The sequence below is a fragment of the Hirundo rustica genome, chromosome 18 (assembly GCF_015227805.2).
Source record: "Hirundo rustica isolate bHirRus1 chromosome 18, bHirRus1.pri.v3, whole genome shotgun sequence".
In the NCBI taxonomy this organism is placed as follows: Eukaryota; Metazoa; Chordata; class Aves; order Passeriformes; family Hirundinidae; genus Hirundo; species Hirundo rustica.
The window spans coordinates 1,770,100-1,791,357 of record NC_053467.1 but is presented as its reverse complement, the minus strand read 5'-3'; the positions used below and the strand labels follow the sequence as shown (position 1 = coordinate 1,791,357).

Here is a 21,258-nt window from a genome sequence, read left to right as displayed (position 1 = left end):
TACCTTAAAAACATTTATGGCAATGTCAGACCTAGCTGCTAGAATATCACTTTCTGGTCTAATGTTTTTTTCTTGACAGACTCTGTAATTCACACATAGTGGAATACTATCCCTCCAAAATAAATGGCAGCATTTGAATTCTAGAATCAGGATATTAACGTATAGCACTTCTGAGGTAAAACAACATATCACCACCATCTCAAAACAGCAGAGACTGAGATAGTGACAGTGGCAGATACAAAAATCATGTCGATTAGAACTATGCTTACAAACTTGCAACTCTTCTAGAAAGAGCAGTGGTGTAGGAAGGAGTCTGAATGACTTGCTCGTTATTTCCCCCTACTGCCAAAACACAGGATCTTAAATCCTTGCAGGATTTTCAGTTTGCAAGTGCTGCTGTTTTGGCCTTGCTTTCATTAAAGTAGAGCCTGCCTAGACAGGTCAGTTTTCTCTGCAGCCTGTCATGTACAGTCTGACAGGGAATGCTCAGCCCCTGCTGCAGCAGTTTTCCTGCTGCCCTCTGTGTAAAATGAGAGCCTCCAGGAATGTTAGCAGAGGGGAGGCAGAAATGTCAGAGCACTGCTCTGTAGCAGCACTGCTTACCCCTGTACTTCTGCTCGGATATGACTGGACACTGAGCCCTGGAGAGGGTAAGAGCACATTTTCCATATTAAAAGGTTGGTTTTCAATTCAGTATCGCTCCATTAAGGTTCATGCTTTCAATGTTATGTTGAAGCATGCTCAGTGTTGTGAGCAGAACATGCTCAGTCCATAATTTTGATGTGACATCTGGTTAGGAAATTTGCCATTGCACTAACGTTTCTGATAAATGTGGCTGAAGGAATAGGTTTAGGCATTTGTTGGAAGTAATAAATGATTTCCGACAAAGAACTACAGAGCACCATAACTGGCAAGACTTAAAAGCTGCGGGTAAAGAATAGGACACCCATTCTTTGCCATGGCAAATGTGACCAAAACTTTCTAAGTGTGATCACTCATGAAGATAAGCTGAATGTCTTAGGCTGGCCGTGGAGGGGCTGTGATGGCCTTGCTGTCCCTTCTGCTCAAGTCAGGAATTAATTTCTTTAGATTCTAATGCAGCTGTGATTCACCTCCGCTACATGTCAAAGAAAGTGAATGCACCTGTCCTAGGGGGAGCTTTAATTATAAATTTGTTTCCAAGTAGGTTCCCACAGAGTGATATTCTTGGAAGTCTTGGAGTGAGTCTGAGCTGAACACGAGAGGCAAATAAACTGAATAACTGAACATGAGAGGCAAATAAATCCCATAATCTGGCATTAGAGGATGGGCAGTTTCAAGTGCGCGCCACTCATGCACCACGATTCACACTTCTCCTGCCTCAACAGACGCATCAGCAGAAGAGGTCTGGGCAGTAGATCCCATCCAAGGAGGTGACACTCGGGATACCCTTTCTACCTCCTGCCAAAGCAGCTGAGGAGCTCTTATTACAAAGCAGGTGAGTGGGGTGGGCAACCTGGCAGACAGGAAGAGGTAATTGAAGCAGCAAGTAACTGTAAGAGCAGGAAGGAAGGGGAAGGAAAAGAAAATAATGAAGAAGCATGGTATTAATCCCTGCAGGAAACTCTGTCATTAACTAAAATAAGCTGGCCTTCTGAGATCATAGGTTCATGAAGCCCAACTTCCTGTCTTTGAAAGTGATGCTTAGGAAGGACCATCAGCATAGAATTGCACTTCTGCAGAGCTCTCCTACCTCCAGTAATTTGTATTTATGGAGTCCCTAAGCAGAATGCAATGTCTGAGTACTTGGTCCTCAATTGACTGAGGCTAACCCATAGAAAGCAAGATCTCTGGTGTGCAGTGGAGCAGGGCCCAGAGCAGGGTCCCCTGGATGGCTCCAGGCTGCCATCCCCTGGCACTGGGTGCCTGGAGCAGAGGCCCTGCTCAGCTGCTGCCCCGGGAGCTCCCCGTGACTGACAGGAGCCTGATGGGGCCGTGGGACCGGCACCTCCTGCTCCCCTCACCGGCAATAAAGCTGTCGGCTTCCTGCCAAGGATCCCCAAAGGAGCTGTTCTGCCCCTCGGTGACAAGGCCCAAGCTGAGGAGAAAGCTGATGCGGCCTGTGCTGTCACAGCAACAGCCAAGGCCTGAGGGGAAAGGCACGGCCGCCATCCCAGCTGATGTCCTGGGCTCAGTGTCCTCTGCCTGATCGCCCATGGTGACTGTACCCAGCTGGGACACGGCTTTCCTGAGCTCTCCAGAGGGCCAGGGGAGTCAAGCTGAAGGCAGGGATGAGTCTCCATAATCATCATGTCAGAGCCACCAGCCCGGCCAGGGCTTCTCCTGCAGCCCTGATACTCCTGAGGCAATTGAGGCACCTCTGGAGTACGGCCCTTCCCTAAATGTGTGCTGGGAAAGCAGAGCTTGGGCAAAGGGACATGGATGGCCCCTGCAGCACTGCTGGACCTCAGAGCAAGCCCTGCCTCTGCCTTCATCCTCCCCCAGACCGGGACTCCAGGATGGCAGCTGTAGGATGCTGCACTTTCAGAGCTGCAGCCCAGCCTGTCTTTTTCATTTGTTGGTTAAAATGAGAGAGGCAAAGCCCCATCCAAGCCAAGGAGCCCTGACTGACTGCTGGAAGTGCCTGGGCAGCTGCAGGTTGCCCACGGGACAGCACATCCCAGCAGGGAATGGCCATGGAACTGGGCTGGCCATTGCATGGGCTCCAAAGGGGAACACTCTGGATTCAGGCTCTGAGCAAGGAGAGCACACTTGGGCCCCATTCTGGTGTTTAACCTTTCAGCTGGCAATGGAGCTGTGCTGCAGCGAGTGTCTCTGGGGTAAGAATAGCAGCTGCTGCCTTGGGACACAGCAGACGTGTCCAGCTCCTCCACGGCAGCACGTTGCACTGCGACATAGAAGGCAGCCTACCCGCCCAGGAATGTCTTCAGGCGCTATTAGTGGAAGCAAATCATCCCCACAAACAGGCACGACCCCACAGAGGAGTCTGAGGAGAGCGGGGTTATTTTGGGCTTTTGACATTGAGGATGAAAGGAGACACGTGATGGGCTGATCCTCCTGGTGGGGGCCTCCTCCAGAGCTGCTGTCAGCCTTGTCCCCTCCTCCAGCAGTGGCTCTTGTGAAGGCTGAGGGGCAGTTTGGTGTGGCCTTGGAGCACAGGAGGTGAGGGCAGAAGGAGCTGTGAGTTTGTTGGGGGTGCAGGGTCAGCCCTGAGTGCCATCAGCAGTGCCCAGATGTGTTCAGGGCAGGTCCTTCCTGAGGCATGAACCTGTCCCTGAGTCTCTGGAGTTAATGTTTGTACCAGCCATTACAGCTAACAGAGTTACTCACATATTTTGTGTGCCATCTTAACTCTACCCAGACCTACCCGAAGCTTTGGAAATGGCCTCAGGTGGGACTATTCCCAAGAGGAGCAGCCAGCTTCTAGGTGGGTTTGGGCGGGCAAAGGTTCATGCCAAGATGCCCTGGCTCTAGTGACAGAACGATGCACACTGTGAGGCAAGGAGAAAGACTGCAGGGGATGAGCAGGGACGAGTAAGGTTAGGAGTCTACTAAGGAGCCCTTGGGAAAAGTTGTACAGGGTTATAAGAAAGGAAGACTAGTGTGGCATCTCTACAGGGCATTGGGTGGCTTTCTTAAGGTATGTGATTAAAAGCTGAGGTCTGCTTCTAAAGAACCATCTCCCATTTCTCTCCACAGGCAACACTAACAGGTTCTGCATGTTAATGCTTGTTAATGACACTGGAATCAGGCTCGACTTCCCAGGAAGTGCTGGTGTGCTGGTGAGGCTACACTTGGGAGCCCGGTAAGGTGAGAGCCCTTTGGATATTGCTGTCATGGGTGTAACAAACAAGTATCAGAGTGGTCAGTTTCAACTTTCCTTCAGTGTGAGCATCTGTATGGATGCAAAGCCTCTGGCAGTGACTTCTGCAAACTTAGACCAACAGACAGTGTTAATCCTTATCACTCCACATCACCCCAAGGAGCTCCACAGGCAAGCTTTCCCTTGAAAACATTTTGATCCTGTTGGGTTCAATGCTCCATAGAGCACAAATCTCTGCTGCTGAATACCAGCACTTCTACAGTTGACAGTGGTAGAAAGTTGTGGACTGACAGAAGCTTTACACATCATTGCCTACAATGGTCCCTGCTCCTTTGTCTGATTCTTGTTTCATTTCTGTGCCAACTGCCCTTCACACCCCAGCTGCTGCTAATGTGTTACTCCTTCACACCACACTGGTCTGTGTCAAGGACTTCTGCAACCTGGATTCAGCTGGAGTGACTGATAGTGAGAGCTTCAGGGGTGACAAAGCTGACCTTTGGGTCGATGAGGTGAGGAGGTGTGTTGGAGCAATGTGGTGTGCAAGAGCTGGGCACTAAAGGAGAGTCCTGAGAGTCCTTCCAGCACCCAGCCCCAGGCAGGCTCAGCTCTTTGCCCACTCAAGAGAAACTGGCAGCAGCTGGGGGCAGCAGCTGAGGAAATCTAGGCTGAGGGATATGGCACAATGTAGGGACACTGTTGGTGTGTTGTCATTGCTCTATTGGTTGTGCTCTTTGTGACTGAAATCGTCTCTCTCAAGGAGCTGTCAATCCTTCACAGTGCAGTGCGCTGCAACTTCTGATGACCCACTCAGAGATTGGTATTTAGGGTCTGTGAGAGCCAGCATCACAAACAAGGGTAGGAAAGGGAAAAAGGAAAAGGATGACCCCTTCTTGACTCTCCCATGGGAAAGAAGCTGTGCTGAAAGGACAAAGGGAGAAGCATTAGGAGGATGTGAAGGCAGGAGCTGGGGAAGGAGCTGCTGGAGACAGGAGAGAGCAGAGGTTGGATTTTCAGGAGTCGCCAAGCAATGGCCAACCTCTAAGCAGATCCCCAATTCAGCACTGGCATCAGCTTCTCCCTTGTCCCAGGGAGGAAAAGTAAGGAAACTTCTTCTGCAATGTAATTGCCCAAAGAAAACAAAACCAAAAGAAGGCACCGGTCATGTGTATGCAGGGGAATCTACTACAGTCTTTATTCACTAGGCACTGAGGTGGGTACAAAGACTCATGGCAGAAGGAAAGTGACCGAGAGCTTCACATTTTGTGTAGTCCTCAGGTCACTTTGCTGCCTTGTGACATTTTCACTCTTCCTCTTCTATCCTCCTATGAAACTCCCGGCTCTTGGCTCGGAGCTTGTTGACCTGTGACTCTGCAATGTCAGCGCGCTCCTCGGCTTCCTCCAGCTCGTGCTGGATCTTGCGGAACTTGGAGAGGTTGACATTGGACAGCTGCTCCTGGGAGGGAGAAGGAGTCGGTAGCAAGAAGTTTGGGGTTTTCGTTACTCCTGTGCCTTGGCCTGGGCTAAGTCACGAACCTCAAAACTCCACCCACCACTGTTGTACAAAGTCTCACAGTGAGATTGATGAGATCTCCTCAGAGTCATTCTCATATATCCCCTTAACTGAACCAGAAGCCCTACTCTGTGCTGGACTGTTTCCACAATGAAGAAGCCGGCCTCAGACAATCATAAATTCAGGGGCTGTAGAACTTCCCTCAGCTAATCCCTGGCTGCTGCATGCCCAGAAACAGGCAAAGGTTCCTTGCACTATTGTAAAAGCAAAATATAAAATGGTTTTTTTGGGGGAACTTCCAACACTTTCCCTGTCAACTATTAAAATTCTTAAAGTTAGGTATTTCCAAAATTTCTTCATATATTGTACTACCGATATCATCCATAAAAGTCCTTAGAGATTGCTTTGTAGTTCCAATGTAAAAATGCTGTGTGCATTGGCCCTCCTCAGTGTTCTTCTTAAGGACTCATTGTTTTCATTCTAAAAGGTGAGTCTGCTTTATGAGCCTTTCAGAGAATTTGATGAGCTCCATTATTGATAAGTGGCATCTTCTAAATTTCTTATATTTGTGTCCTCAATGGCCAGACTACCCTGAGGGAAAGTGCCTCTTGCCAAGCACTCAGATAGATACTTACAGCCTCCTCAGATTGTCTCTTGTAGGATTTCACTTTCATTTGCAGCTTGTCCACCAGATCCTGCAGCCTCAGAATATTCTTCCTGTCTTCCTCAGACTAAAGTAGTAGGCAAACAGGAAAGAGAGTCAATTCTTGGTTGTGCATCACACAAGGTTAACAATTCCCCTTGGGGATGGTGTGTGCAACATGTGCTTTGCTGTGAGCAAACCGTGCCAAAGCAGGAGACCTGGTGCCTTACCTGGTAGGTCAGTTCCTTCACCCTGCGCTCGTACTTGCGCACACCCTTCACGGCTTCAGCGCTGCGCTTCTGCTCAGCATCAACCTCCCCTTCCAGCTCCCGCACCTGCAAGGACAAGCCCATCCCTGCAGCTTCCCTGGCAATGTCTCTGCAAGGACACGCTCACTCAGACACCACCCCAGCCCTACACACCCTGGCCTCCAGCTTCTGGATCTGCTTCTTCCCTCCCTTCAGTGCCAGCTGCTCAGCCTCATCCAGGCGAAGCTGCAGGTCCTTCACTGTCTGGTCCAGGTTCTTCTTCATCCTCTCCAGGTGGGCACTGGTGTCCTGCTCCTTCTTCAGCTCTTCTGCCATCATGGCCGCCTGATCAGAGCAAAAGGTCAAAGCCATTTTAGGAGTGGAGATATTTTGGGGAGAGCACATTCACCATCAGCAATGCCAGGAGCGTCCAACTCACATCTGTGATGGCCTTCTTGGCCTTCTCCTCAGCATTGCGGGCTTCCTGGATGGTATCCTCCATTTCACCCTGGATCTGGGCAATGTCCGTTTCCAGCTTCTTCTTGGTGTTGATCAGGCTGGTGTTCTGTGCAATGGGAAGGACACGGCAAGATTTGAATTCTAAAACCTACAATAATAAACCTTCTGCCTGAACAAAGACTCTCCCCTTCTAGATTCCAATCCTTACTGCAGAATTATTGTTACAATGGTTGTTTACAAATGTCCAGCGTGTGCTGGGGGAATGGATGCAAAACACGCTTTGCCTTGTGGGCAGCAGTAGAGAGGCCTTTTTGTACTGCTGATCCTCTGGTAAATTCCAGCCCTCTGTGTTTGATGAATGTCAACACAGCTCTTAGCTCCCTGCCCTGACCTGGGTATGGAGGAGTTGCACACGTTCAGTGGCATCCAGAAGCTCCTGCTCAGCCACTTTTCTCGATCTCTCTGTCTGCTCCAGGGCTGCCCGGAGCTCCTCAATCTCAGCCTGCAGCAGGTTTGCCCTGCGCTCCACCATGGCCACCTGCTCCTTCAGGTCATCCTGGGTCCTGAGAGCATCATCCAAATGGATCTGGGTGTCCTGGAAAGAAAGAGAAAACAGCAGGTGGTCATTTGAGTGACACACAGATGTAATTTTGTCATTTTCTCTTTTACTTGCTGAACAAACCTTGAGCACACCCTGTGTATTTCTCAGGTTCTTCTGTGCCTCTGCAGCCACACGATTAGCATGGCTCAGCTGGATCTCCATTTCATTCAGGTCTCCCTCCATCTTCTTCTTCAGTCTCAGGGCTTCATTTCTGCTCCTGATCTCAGCATCCAAGCTGCTCTGCAAGGACTCCACAACTCGCAGGTGGTTTCTCTTCATCTGGTCAATTTCCTCATCTTTCTCTGCTATCTTCCTGTCAATCTCAGCCTTCACCTGGTTGAGCTCAAGCTGCAGGCGAAGGATCTTCCCCTCCTCATGTTCCAGGGAGGCCTGAACAAGTGGACGCAAACATTGATAATATCAATAAACCTACAGCTACCTTTTAGGGAATGGCAGAATATTTCTGGGGTCTCGGCTGTCTGCCCTGCCCAGCCAGAAGGAAGGACAACCCAGATGTTTCTAGCCCTGTTTCCTCATTTGTTTAGTGCAGACACCACTCATTATGGACATGTACCTCAGCTTCCTCCAGAGCAGCCTGGATTTCAGACTTCTCCTGCTCAACCTGCTTCTTGACTTTCTCCAGCTCATGAATTGCCTTTCCTTGTTCGGCAATCTGCTCCGTGAGGTCGGAAATCTCCTCTGTGGGAACAAAGACCAATGGCATGGTCAGGCACAGAGCAGAATGGGCAGGGTCCTGTCCCACCAAGGTGACAGGCATCTCTGCAGGCCCAGAGCCATGAAGAATGGTGAGAATGGCCGATAGTGAGCAAGGCCATCAAGGAGCAGAGGGCCAGGGACTTACGCTGCAAGTTCTTGTTCTCCCGCTTCATTGTTTCCAGGTGGTCCAAGGACTCCTCATAGGCATTCTTCATCTTGAACAGCTCCGTGCTGAGAGAGCGCGACTCCTTCTGCGAGGCCTCCAGCTCAGCCTGCGTCTCCTCATACTTCTGCTTCCATTCTGCCAGGATCTGAAGAGAAACGGGGTGTGAGTTGGGCTGTGGCCATCACAGGGACATGCTCTGGCCAGGAGTGCTGGTGTTGGAGGCCAAAGGACCTTGTCAAAGTTCTTCTGCTTCTTATCCAGAGCAGCGCAGGCAGCATTGGATCTCTCCACATCAATCATCAGGTCCTCCACTTCATTCTGCAGCCTCTGCTTTGTCTTTTCCAGGGAGGCACATTTGGCATTGACAGCCTCAACATGTTCCTCTGCTTCCTGCAGGCGCTGGGCCAGCTTCTTCCTGCAAAGTGGTAAGCACAGTTCTTAACTGGAAATGAAGGTGGATGTTGATTGTCAAATTCACCAGAGCACTCAGGCACTTCTTATTATTTGGTCCTAATGCACATGCCCTGAACACTCCCAGGGGGAGGGCAGCCATACTCCCAGGGATAGAGCAGCCACAGCTTCTTTGCTCTGTCTTGCTATCTCTCTGCACTTCGCACAATCCCATACTCGTCCTTTCTCCCGCATTCTTTGTCACATAGCCTGTTTTCCGTGTGTTTTCAGTTTTGTATAACTCCTCAACCATCTGTTAGGCTTTTACCTTTGAAAATCTGGTGTCTTTAAATTTCCCTTATTGGTGTATGACAACCTTCCACACAATGCTCACATACTTGGCCTCCTCAAGCTCCTCCGTGCGCTGAATTGCGTCCGTCTCGTATTTGGTTCTCCACTGAGCCACTTCACTGTTGGCCTTGGACAGGGCTCGCTGCAGCTCCCCCTTGGCCTCCTGCTCCTCCTCATATTGTTCCCGGAGCAAGTCACAGTCGTGGCGAGCCGACTGCAGGGCGTGGGCCAGGGCGTTCTTGGCCTGGTGGCAAAAATATGGCAATAAGGTGTATGTGTTTCCTGGGAGATTTCTTAATGGAACTTAAACACTGACATACATCCCAAAGAGATAGTGGTTAACTATCCTGATAAAAACATGAGTGTCCTGCACTGCAGTGGTCTAGATTGCATGACCTTAGGGGATGATTTGAACTTCTAATTGGATCACCTCTTAACGTCTTGAACATTTCACTAAAACCACTATTATGTCAAATATTTATTTCATATGTAACATGAATGTCTTCACCTTTATCTCTTCTTCTAGCTGCCGCTTCAGTTCTTCAATCTGCTGGGTGAAAGCCTGCTTCCCTCTAGATAGCTGAGAAATTAAACTATCTTTTTCCTCCACCTGGCGCCCATATTCACCTGAAAAAGTTTTCAGTTGAGAAAACATTTTAAAAACCAAGAGAGCAATTTATGGGGTTCTCCCGTTTCCAAATTACACATGGAAGGGTTGTACCAGATTCTGTCTGCAGACGAGCTCTTTGAGCACTAAGATCGCTAATCATGCGCTGGTTCTGCTCCTCCTTTGATTTGTATTCACTGAGCTGGTCTTCCAGAGTGCGGCACATCTTCTCCAGATTTGCCTAGGTATCAATTGTACATAAGAAAATTAGTAAATACCTTGATCCTGCGTTCTTTTAGCAGGAAGATTTGTCCAGAAGATACAGCTGACATATCTTGGGTGTACATACACCCACACATGCTACACATAAGATTTGGAGAAGTAATTTATAATATAACCTGGTAAAAATTAAGTAATGTAAGATTAAAGAAAAAAAATCACATAACTATCAAATTTCTAATAAAAATAATAGTTTACCTTTGCTTTAGACACAGATTCTACATTACTGGCCAAGTCGTCAATCTCCATCTTCATCTCACTCTTCTCCTTCTCCAGCTTCTGCTTCACGCGTTGCAGGTTGTCGATCTGCTCGCCCAGCTCAGCTGTGCTGTCCGCGTGCTTCTTGCGCAGGGCGGCAGCCGTGGCTTCGTGCTGCAGCGTGGCCTCTTCCAGGTCACGGCGCATCTTCTGGAATTCTGCCTCGCGCTTCTTGTTCATCTCAATCTGAGCTGCTGTCGCCCCTCCTGCTTCTTCCAGGCGCTCGCTGATCTCCTCCAGCTCCCTGGACAGGTCAGCCCGATGCTTCTCTGCTTTAGCGCGAGACGTTCGCTCTGCCTCAATTTCCTCCTCCAGCTCCTCAATGCGGGCCTGCACAACACCAGGGACCCTTCACACCCGTGCCCTGCTCCTGCCTGAGCTGAGCCTGAACAGGGGAGGGGAAGGAGCAGAGACTTGCCTGCAGCTCCTTGATTTTCTTCTGAAATTGAATGCCTAGAAGTTGCTCATCCTCGATCTTGCTCTGGATCTGGCTGATTTCAAAGTCTTTCCTTTGGGCCAAGTGAACCGTGTTAGAGCTCCAAGAAACAAGACAAGTGCTGCAGCCCAGCAGTCAGGTGCCCCAGAGCCACACTTACTTCTTCAGTTTCTCATCCAGCTGCTGCTTATCATTCTCCAGATCCATGATGCTGTCCTGGGCCAGCTTCAGGTCTCCTTCCAGTTTCCTCTTAGCTCTCTCCAGGTCCATGCGCAGTTTCTTCTCTTGCTCCAGGGACCCTTCCAGCTAAACACAACAAGACCATCAGGGCTCTACCAGCCATGTCGGGCTCCATACCTGTCCTGTTCCTGCTCTATGTCTGTGTGCTTACATCGTCCACTTGCTGTTCCAGCTTGATCTTGGCTTTGGTCAGAGTATTGACTTTGTCTTCCTCTGCCTGCAGGTCATCCAGGGTTTGCTGATGGGCCTCTTGGAGGGCTTTCTTCTCTTTTGTCAGCTTCACAATTGTCTCATCCAGAGCTGCCATCTCCTCGGTCAGGTTTTTCACCTTTGAGAAGAAAGGAGCAAGCACAGATGGAAAATGGTGCTTAAAAACTATAACACAAGACTTTCTAGACTGCAAGTGACAAGTTCTGCATCATACCTTGTTTTCGGTGGCATGTTTTTCCTTCTCCACCTTGGCCAGTGTTAGCTCAAGGTCATCTATATCTTTCTTCAACTCTGAACATTCATCCTCCAGTTTCCTCTTCTTGGCTGTCAGCTCAGCATTAATTTCTTCTTCATCCTCAGCCCTTTCAGTCACTTCTTTAACTTTGGCTTCTAGCTGGATTTTGGTTTTGATGAGCTGGTCACACCTTTCCTCAGCATCAGCCAAAGCATCTGCTTCCTGGTAGGGAGATGCCATTTTTAGGGATAAGCTTTTTGAAAGAATATGGAGATACTTAACTGTCATAGTACACGGTCTTGGATAGCAGTTTTGTAGTTTAAAATTTGATTCATGTTCCAACAGAATGACATATAACATAAAATTGATTTTGCATTGCTAATGCTGAAACAGCCAGGTTTAAAAAGTAAAATCAAGTTAAATCCTTTTCAATCTATCTGACAACATGAGTATCTATGTATTTGTGCAGGATATTGAATCCAATATTATCTTATTACATCAAACATTGGATCAAAGTTCATAATCATAAGAATATCTCAGGATACACCATAGATAAGTGTCACCCAAGTAATATTTTGTCTACAGATACCGTACAGTCCTTACAGAAGTTAGTTTTGCCTTTGAGAGCACCACTGAAAGAATTAGACTTGAACTCAACTAAATCAAAATTTCTATGTGGTTTGAAAACATACTTGTTAATATCAACCTGCTAGTCACAGTAGAATTAGGACAAGGCTCACTGGTGGTACTCACAGCCTGTACTTGGAGCTGCAGGTCATTTTTCTCCTGCACTAGTTTCACCATTTTTTCCTCAAGCTCCTTCCGCTTTGCTTCAGACTTTGCAAGTTCTTCCTTGGTTTTTTCAAACTCTTGTTTCATGTTGGCCATCTCCTTCTCAGATTCTGCACTCTTCAGCAAGGGCTTGATCTTGAAGAACAGCTTCATCCATGGCCAGTGTTTGACATTCATGAATGCACGAATGTTGTACTGGATGCAGAAGATGGACTCCCTGAGGCATAATTAAAAAGTACAATAAATATTCTCAGTCTGATGAGTGTCCACGCTTTCCCATGAGCAAAATGACTTTAACTAAAGAAAAGGAAGGGGTACCTGCGCTCCACCATTCTCTGGTACTCCACCCTCATCAGGAAGCCCCTGCACCTGGCCTGGGTGCGGGTGATGAGCTGTGCCAGCTTCTCATCCCTCATCTCTTCCAAGAGGCCCACCAGCCCAGCTTTGAAGAACACCTTAGGTAAGAACATGAAAAAAGGTCCAGTGTCTGTACTGGTCTAGCGTAACGTGGTACCTTGCCCTCCATGACAAACACTTGAAGCAAACAGATTTACCTTAGTGTGACCAAATTTGTATTGAGTATGGTCTATATCAATTGATCCAAGAAGTTTCTCACAAGCCTTCTTGCTGTCAATGAACTGTCCCTCTGGGATAGCACTGGCATTTAATACTTTGTATCTGAGGAAGAAAATGGAAGGAATTGTTTTGAACTCCAGAATGTTATGTGTCTTTTCCAACCTAAGTGATTCTATGAATATGAAGAGGTCTGTTGTTAAGACCAGCTGGCAGGTACATGGCAAGAAAGTCTTAAGAACTGTTGAGAACAAACAGCACTTGTTAAACTGAAACATTGCAGAAAGCTTTAGGCACAGGAGGGGTAGGTTAGCTTTCAAAAGCTATTTAAGGTGGGCAAGGTGATCCAGTAAAAGGATGAAATCTGACCTCTGCTTAAAATCTGCATACAGGACTCTGTTGGGAAATCCTTTCCTGCAAATCCTGATCCCTTCCAGCACACCGTTACAGCGCAGCTGGTGCAGCACCAACTCGTGCTCCATGGCACCTGGCAATGCAGAGCACAAATAAGTCATGTTTTGTGATACAGTGGGGAAGAGCTGCACAACACTGAAATCCGTCAATATATATGTAAATCTCTTACCAGGTGTTTTAGTTTCATTTGGGATGATGCACCGTACAAAATGGGGGTGGGTGCTTCTCAGGTTGGTCATCAGCTTGTTTAAATTCTCCTGGGAGAGTTATTAAGAAAGGCTGATTTTAGCAAATGTAATTTCTTCTGTAAGCATCAAGTCCTCTGAAATGAGATACTATACAAAAATTAACAGAACCCTGAACTCAAGCTCTCTGCCCCAGTTTTTCTGACTTTCCACAGATCTTTGTTACAATTAACTTAGTGTATAGGGTTCTTCTTAGTAATTTGTAGGAAAAACTGTACTCTTAAACACACAGTTTTAATACATTTCACTGACTCTAGTGGAACGCCTTCATTTGGAAGCATATCCCTCTTCCATTGGATGTACCCAGAGAGATAAAGTACTGCCCGTATGAGGCAGTGTGAAGTATTCTGCAGTAGGCATTTAGGCTGGGTCATATGGAGCATACGACACAGAACCTTTGTGTTTTCCCTACTGAAAGCAAAAGGGACAAAACCAACATGCTGAGTTTTAAATGTCTAGATTATACATTTATCTTGTAGGGTAAAGTGAGATGAATCCTAGCCTTAAGCAAATGGAAAAACTGTGCCTTCAATGAAATGAAGTATGAGTACATTAATTGGATTTAGTCCTATCAGAATGTGGCGCAAGAACTTCAGAATGTTTTAACATGACCAAGCCAAAACAAGACTAGCCATAGTAACTGGTGGGTTTACTCCTTGTCTTGGAAAGAAATAATGAATTCTCTACTGTACCCGGAAAAGAGCTGAGACAGTCTGGAAAGAGGAACCCTTCTTCTTGGCACCTTTCTTGCCAGCACCAGCACTCGCCTCAGCTAAATTGAAAATAAATAAAACAGATTTTAGATTTTTTTTTTCCCTTCTTTGATTCCTTTTTATAAGCTGTAGATCAGTGAAAATGTGGAATTCAAAGAGTCAACCTGCTTCTGCTCCACCATAGTTGGCAAAGAGTAAAGCCAGGGTCTTCACAGATGATTTCTGGTACAGCCCAATGACAGTTTCATTCAGAGGGTCCTTGTTCTTCTCCAGCCAGCCAGTGATGTTGTAGTCCACTGTTCCAGCGTAGTGCACCAGGGAGAAGTGGGCCTCAGTCTTGCCTTTGGTAGGCTTGGGCTTCTGGAAGTTGCTGGACTTGCCCAGGTGCTGGTCATAGAGCTTGTTCTTGAAAGAGGTGTCGGTTGCCTTGGGGAACATGCACTCCTCTTCCAGGATGGAGAAGATGCCCATGGGCTGGGAGAAATCACAAGGGAGACCGATTGTAATTTATCTTTCATGGCAATAATGACATTCACCTAGGCACAGTAATGGAACATAGACTGAGATACACATCAGAAAATATTATTATTTAATTCAATTTTCTTCTAGCAAGTGGGACTGATCACATTGATACTTACATTTTTTAGCACAAAATTACTCATAAAGAAATAGAAATTAACTTTGTTTGTGTTGACAATGTGCTTTGTAAAATCAGAGCGCTACCTTCTTTTTCAGTGGAACTCAGAGCACGCACAGTTGTGTCAGACAAGTTGAACATGAGCCAACAGTACACCATTGCAGCAAAGCCACCAACTCATCCTCGGCTACACTGTGCTGCTAACAGCTCAAGGGAGTTGATCCTTCCCTTCTACTCAGCTCTGAGAAGAAACATCTGGAGTGCTGCTCGAGCTCATGGCTACACAGCACAAGAGAAACATGAACATAGAAGATCCCTTTGGAAGATGAGACCAGGTAATTACATGAGATTCCATGATCCGTGAGATTCCATGCATGTAACTGATCTGAACAGGAAGGGTACCTTCTCAATGAGCTCAATGCAGGCAGCCAGGTCCATCCCAAAGTCAATGAATGTCCATTCAATGCCCTCCTTCTTGTACTCCTCCTGCTCCAGCACGAACATGTGGTGGTTGAAGAACTGTTGCAGTTTCTCATTGGTGAAGTTGATGCACAGCTGCTCAAAGCTGTTAAACTGGAAGTAAAATAAGAAAGATGCATATTTGAAGATGCAGCAAAAATTGAAACACCTCATCTTTTAAAATTAAGGAATGCAGTTAACTTGACTTCCCATGCACTTCTTCAGTCTGTTTTATAACATTATGAAAAAAGGAAACAGATCAAATTAATTCTCCACAAAGAATTTTTTTTTCATTGACAAAATTTAAAAATAAATTATAGAACCTGTTTAAAATGAGACCAAATAACAGGGAGAATGAACCCAACCTTAGGACTATCATGATTACATATTTTTATACTGCCTTGTCCCTGATCATATAAACAATGAACTTTTTTGATTGGACTATTTTGTACCTTTGACTTTGCACATCTTGAAATAGACACAAGTCCTTTGAAAGGTCATTTTTTTAACTTAAAAAAGAGAAATAAAAACAATCATGTGATGATATTATGTTTTCTTTAAAAATGTGTCTCAAATTGATCATAACATTCATTTGTCACTTCCAAATCCTACTTACATCAAAAATCTCAAAGCCAGCAATGTCCAGGACACCAATGAAGTACTGCCTGGGCTGCTTCGTGTCCAGCTGCTCGTTGATGCGAACAACCATCCACAGGAACATTCTCTCATAGAGTGCCTTTGCCAGGGCACCTACAGCATTGTGCACCTACAGGAAAAAAAAAAAGAAAAAAACAAACAAACAAACAACAAAAAAACCCCAACCAACCAACAGAAAAAAAACCCCCAAACAAACGGAGTTACAATATGAGACAGAGAAGAATCAAAAGGATATTCATTCTACACGTGGGTTACAGGTTACAACATGTTTCTTACCTGCTGTGCTGTTTGGCCCTTGGTCACGTATTCATTCCCCACCTTGACTCGGGGGTAGCAGAGGGCCTTGAGCATGTCAGCTGAGTTCAGACCCATCAGGTAGGCAGCCTTGTCAGCAACTGAAAAGCCAGAGGAAAAAGGAAGAATTTTATGTCCAATAAGCTTTGAATCCTGGAGCATTCCCTGAAGGCTGAAGGGTTCAGATTTCTGTTCTTGGAAAACTTCTGATAGACTCATAGAGGGAATCTTTGTAACATCACACTTGTCATTATGCATACTGAGCTTTTCTAAAAGAATTCCTGTTTGAATTTCTTCACTTCAGCATGCAGAAAATTTTCAAAAATCTCCTGGCACAAAACTGAATACTGAAGCTTTCCAGTCTGAATGTGTGCAGTACACACGCAGCTTGGGAGCTGCAGTGACAACAGTCAGGTACTGAACTACATTTAGGTGATCAAAACCTGATAATTATAGTGGAATGCAGAGACAATGTCTCTTCTTCAGATTCACAGCCCACAGCCTTTTCTGAGCTTTTGTTTCTGATGTCCAATAAAACTCATTGGGATTCATCCTGTTACCCGTGGTGCTCCCCACCTGAACTGTCCTTTAACTAGAGGAGGCATTGCTCACAGAACTGAAGACAGGGGTTGTGGCCCTATGCCAACAAAGGAAAAGAATGGAATAACACCTCTCACAGCTGACTTCCCTGAGCATCTGGTAGGTGAAGGGGCATGGGATCATGGCTCCCTATCATGGTAGAACCTAATGACTGAGCTGTTTCACAATTGCAAGCAATATTCCAGCAAAGGTATTACTAAAAGAACATCCATAACTCCTGAATTCTTGAAAGAGTATGAATATAATTTTAAAGTATTAATTGTTCATAGCATAAGTTACGTAAATCCTGAGAACAGGAAACTCAATGTACTGAGAACAAAGGACAGCAGTCTTTTTCCTGGATGATTGTTTTTCTTGGGATCTTAAGTCCATCAGTGAACAACTTTTGCTGTCTTCCACATATGTAGTGGCTTACAGAGGGTTAATTATTGCGTTTGATAATACCTTCTGTGCCTTCAGGCTCTGCTTGCTCCTCTCTTGGTTTCTGCTTGAACTTCAGGTTCCCATAGTGCATGACAGCCCCTGTCAGCTTGTAGATGGCTGTCTTCTCATCAGGAGTGAAGCCCAGGATGTCAATGGCACTCTGGTAATACAATGAGCAAAGTGAAATATTTGCAGGTTATCTGATGTAAGACCTGTGCAAGTTGAGCTGTTCTGTGCATTACTTACATCTGTCGCCATCAACTCCTCCTTGTCATCAATGCTGGGAACAGTGATCTCACCTTGGCTCACAAAAGGATAGTCAAATGGGTTGGTGGTGATGAGGAGCATTTCTGAAAACAAATGTGTTCATGGGTTAAATTTAATTAATCTTGTTGATCAAGATCGTTCTAGTTGAATGTTGACCAGAGATTTTCCTCTCAAAAGCTCAGTGATGTCTCCTACCAATTAGCTCTGGCTTCTTGTTGGACATGATCTGATAAAAGATGTGGTAGCTCCTTTCCGCCTTGAGCTGGAAAGTGACTCTGGACTTCTCCAGCAGATCTGCCCAGGATGGTAGAAAGAGTTAGGTACTGTGGGGATGTACATGGAGATGGGAATTTGGGAAGGGATGGGAGCAGTCCAGGAGAATCTCTTACAAGTCTCAATGTCAGCAGAAGCCAGTTTGCCTGTGGCACCAAAGTGGATTCTGATGAATTTACCCTGTTAAGCAGAAGCAGCAGCAGGTCAGCCTGGATGTGTTCTGCTGATGTGTCCTTTGCATGAAGAACTGCTCAGGTACCCAGTGTGTTGCCATGAGGGGGAGAGATTTTATGCAAAGCAAGAACTCACAAAGCGTGAGGAGTTGTCGTTCCTCACGGTTTTAGCATTTCCAAAGGCCTCCAGCAGCGGGTTGGCGCTGATGATTTGATCCTCAAGCGTTCCCTACAGGGACATAATTACTCAGTGACTGAGTTCAATTGACAGGACAATGACAGGCCAAGCATTCAGTCTGTTCTTCCTGACTCACCTGCATTTTGCCTGATGACTTTTCCTCCTTCTTCTTCTCTCCACTGGCTGCAATTGTTGCAAAGTACTGGATGACACGCTTTGTGTTCACAGTCTTCCCGGCACCGGATTCTCCGCTGCCAAAGCCCAGGGAGAAGCAGAGGGTGCGTGGTCAGGCAGGAGGTCCCCTGGCACCGGGCAGCCCCACAGGGACCCGTGCAGGGGGTGTACGTACGTGATCAGGATGGACTGGTTCTCCCGATCTGGGAACAAGGAAGAACAGTTAAAGATGTGGTAGCAGCTGACTGGGTAATGCTAAGCTGAATGAGAAGTAAAACTGCAAACTGAAATTGGGGATTCTTCAGAAAGTCCAAGACTAACCAATTCCCTTCTATGTCCTAGCAGTATTAAGCATGAGCCCAAATGGATATATTAAACAGTCAGAGGCATCTGGACCTGACACTACCTGTGTACCACTTGCCCTTCACATAGTTTTCCTCAAGAAATGAAACCAAATACCTGCCCAAGTTCAAAATACAAGGGAAAAAAAAACAAAAACAAAAAATCAAAAACAAACAAACAAAAAACCCTCACAACCAAAAAAAAAACCAAACCACAAAAAACCCCTTTTTCTTTCTTATTAGTGAAAAAATGCAGAAAACTGAGTCAAATGCTATTTCTACAGTATGAGAGTGTAGAATTTTGTACAATAAAGTACAAATAATTCACTATGGTAAGTACTTGATTGCTCTTAAGTCAGTTTCACTTGAAATTGCTTGCTACATAAATCAACCAAGTTAACAGTCTTGCTCTCTGGTGGCTCTAGCTGGCTTGTCACATGCTCCAGGGAGATCAGCAGGGCTTTTTTGGTTAGATTGCTGTGATGGAGGTCAAACACTCACCAGTCAGCATGAACTGATAGGCGTTGTCAGAGATGGAGAAGATGTGTGGAGGGGCCTCCTGGCGCTTCTTGCCTCGGTAGGCCAACACCACCTCGGGGTTGTACACCGGCAGCCACTTGTAGGGGTTGACAGTGACGCAGAAGAGCCCCGAGTAGGTCTGTGAGGAAGGGACACAGCACGTTGCCTTCCCCTGAGCCTGGCCCAGCAGTTGCTGAGGCTGCCCAGAGGAAGCTGCTGCTGCCACTTACGTAGATCATCCAGGCTGCGTAACGCTCTTTGAGGTTGTACAGCACAGCGGGTTCGTGCAGGTGGGTCATCATGGCCATGTCCTCGATTTTGTCATACTTGGGAGGGTTCATGGAGTAGACTTGGTCATCCTTCACAGTCAGGGTCTGCCAAGGAAACAACAGGTCCACATGTGTCACTGAAAAGCTCAGTGCTGGGATGTTTTCCTTCAGTCTTGTTTTTCACTCACCTCTCCCCCTTCAGTCTTGACAGTGACTTTCCCTGATTCCCTGCTCGTGATTGTCCCTTTCACAAAGGATTCTTTGGGATGAGCCACAAAGACGGACGACTTGGCATCAAAAGGTTTGTTCTGGGCCGCAATTCTCTCCTTTTCCGATTTTCGGAGGTAAGGAGCTGCCTCCCCAAAGATGGCCATCTCAGCATCTGCAGAGGCCATGACTGCACTTTGCTGTGGATATGTCAGCAGACGACTCTGAGGAGAAAGAAATATGGTACTGCTTATTTATTCTGTAAGATTTTGGAAAATTTTATCCTCTGCCTTGTTGTCTCTTCATACTCAGGGTGTTTTAACATGAGATAACTAGAAACTTAATTTTATATCAAAATAAGAGGCTTTCATGGATGTAGTCTAGGTCTTCAAATGTTCATTGATGACCTTTTCAGAACTGTGGATTTGGTGCTTTAAGAATATTGTGCCTGTAAGACAAGAGTGAATTTGTCAAACAAGTTTCACTAAGACATCACTATTAGGAAAGGAAATAGAAGAAATTGTTAAAAGGATGAATAAGTGAAATAAAACTACTGAAAAACTGTAGTGTAGGTGACCTACAGCCTTGGAAAAGAATAAATCTGTGGGACATTTGCCTATTTAATGGTAATGGAAAGGCAATGAGTAATTAATAAATTTTGCTAATGAAGTTATCCACTTGGGTGAAAAAAAAAAAGTAGGCTTTGTGACCTTTTAATATTCTGCCATAACTAATTTGCTCTATGTATTTGTCACCCTTCACTACAATACCTAAATAATTTCCACCCCTAAGTTCTGATTTAAGTGAAATAAAATGCAATCATTGAAATTGGAACTTCCAAGGCTATGTTAAGATCTCAAATAAATACTTACTGAAAAATCTAGGAAAACACAAGTTTTGAAAAGTTGTTTTTTGTTTTTAAAGGTGCTTCTTCAAGTGATTTATTAAACATCTAAGGTACCTAAATTTAGCCAACAGCACTTGAAAATCCTCTAGCTACTTTAGAATATTTATTCTCTCTTTATTCCTTAGGTAACTGATATATTTTTTCCCTGGAGTAAGATAATGGATATTTAAGAAAGCTGAGAATTCCAGCACTGTGCAAACATGGTTAGAAGATCTGTCTGTTCAGATGTTTTATTAATTAATATATTCTAAAGCAGAATACAGGATTTAGCATTTTTTCCTGCTGTGTCCCATCCTCCTCCTGCCATAGCAAAGGTGGGAAGGCAACACACCTTGATTTATGTAAGGTCAGTTAAGCAGAATTGAAGAATGTCCCCATGGGGATTTTCTGCTCTGTCATCAGTGCTCAGAGGCTTCAAACACAGCCTTGGGCACCCTCACCCCTTTCTCCTGTGATCCCACCAGGTTCACATATAGGGTGAACCAGTGAACCTTCCTGACACCCACCCCAAAGGATCTGTCTCTGCCCCTCAGAATTAGTAAATCAGCTTCTTACCTCTCCTGACACCAGATGTGTGGCTTGTGAGCTGGCAGCTGGTCAGTACTGTAAAACAGAAATGGCAGTTCCCAAATTGCTGCTGCACAGAAATCAGCAGTGAAAATATGCAGGCGCCTTGAAAAGAGATTTCTAATGGAGTCCCCTCCTGGGCAGGAGCACGGGAGGCAGCAGGAATGTGGTGGCACATTAGGCTGCCATCCCCTTCCTGCCAGCCTGCAGATCCCATCCTCTTACCTTGGAGCTTTCTGTGGAGCCAGGGCAGACGAGCAGCAGGGACGTTTTATACGATCTCGCCTGCAGATGCTACAGATGCCTCCTCTTTCTTCGGTCAAAAATATTTTGGCAAACCCTCTTTGGTAAAGCATTGTCTGGCAAACTGAACTAAGGGCATAATTGTCATTTGACATGACTA

General features: G+C 46.0%; 1 protein-coding gene and 1 long non-coding RNA gene across 3 annotated transcripts in view; one reads left to right on the top strand and one right to left on the bottom strand.

Annotated features, from left to right (window-relative positions):
* The first annotated feature begins 579 nt into the window (after positions 1 to 579).
* LOC120760782 (uncharacterized) overlaps positions 580 to 21,258 on the top strand; it is a 29,596-nt gene continuing 8,917 nt past the window's right edge. Inside the window, exons 1-4 of one of the 2 annotated variants that reach the window (XR_005703471.1) lie at positions 580 to 650; positions 1,368 to 1,477; positions 3,700 to 3,810; positions 14,646 to 14,882. This is a non-coding gene — a long non-coding RNA (uncharacterized LOC120760782). Of the gene's footprint in view, positions 651 to 1,186; positions 1,478 to 3,699; positions 3,811 to 14,645; positions 14,883 to 21,258 lie in introns of both variants that reach the window. The other variant, XR_005703470.2, reaches the window with a different exon arrangement.
* On the bottom strand, positions 4,992 to 20,891 carry LOC120760779 (myosin heavy chain, skeletal muscle, adult-like). Its single transcript, XM_058422950.1, has 39 exons — positions 20,844 to 20,891; positions 19,363 to 19,605; positions 19,136 to 19,279; positions 18,888 to 19,044; positions 18,221 to 18,248; positions 18,008 to 18,122; positions 17,830 to 17,922; positions 17,637 to 17,700; positions 17,443 to 17,541; positions 17,227 to 17,330; positions 17,002 to 17,140; positions 15,940 to 16,058; positions 15,623 to 15,772; positions 14,950 to 15,120; positions 14,075 to 14,384; positions 13,890 to 13,969; positions 13,122 to 13,209; positions 12,908 to 13,025; positions 12,525 to 12,643; positions 12,284 to 12,425; positions 11,927 to 12,182; positions 11,153 to 11,395; positions 10,880 to 11,056; positions 10,649 to 10,794; positions 10,471 to 10,561; positions 9,993 to 10,382; positions 9,630 to 9,756; positions 9,417 to 9,535; positions 8,956 to 9,152; positions 8,399 to 8,582; positions 8,147 to 8,312; positions 7,859 to 7,983; positions 7,366 to 7,674; positions 7,075 to 7,278; positions 6,664 to 6,789; positions 6,399 to 6,569; positions 6,207 to 6,311; positions 5,969 to 6,064; positions 4,992 to 5,276 (listed from the first exon to the last, which is right to left on the bottom strand). Exons 2-39 carry the CDS (start codon positions 19,567 to 19,569, stop codon positions 5,124 to 5,126), a joined length of 5,832 nt encoding a protein of 1,943 aa, XP_058278933.1. The 5' UTR covers positions 19,570 to 19,605; positions 20,844 to 20,891; the 3' UTR covers positions 4,992 to 5,123.

Bases quoted from the DNA above. Each gene is read 5' to 3' on its own strand.
- LOC120760779 (XM_058422950.1), bottom strand. From the start codon at position 19,569: ATGGCCTCTGCAGATGCTGAGATGGCCATCTTTGGGGAGGCAGCTCCT. The intron at 14,385-14,949 runs GTACCCTTCCTG...GATTTCTCCCAG, and splicing joins GCATTGAGCTCATTGAGAAG to CCCATGGGCATCTTCTCCAT. The intron at 13,210-13,889 runs GTACAGTAGAGA...TAACTCTCCCAG, and splicing joins CTGTCTCAGCTCTTTTCCGG to GAGAATTTAAACAAGCTGAT.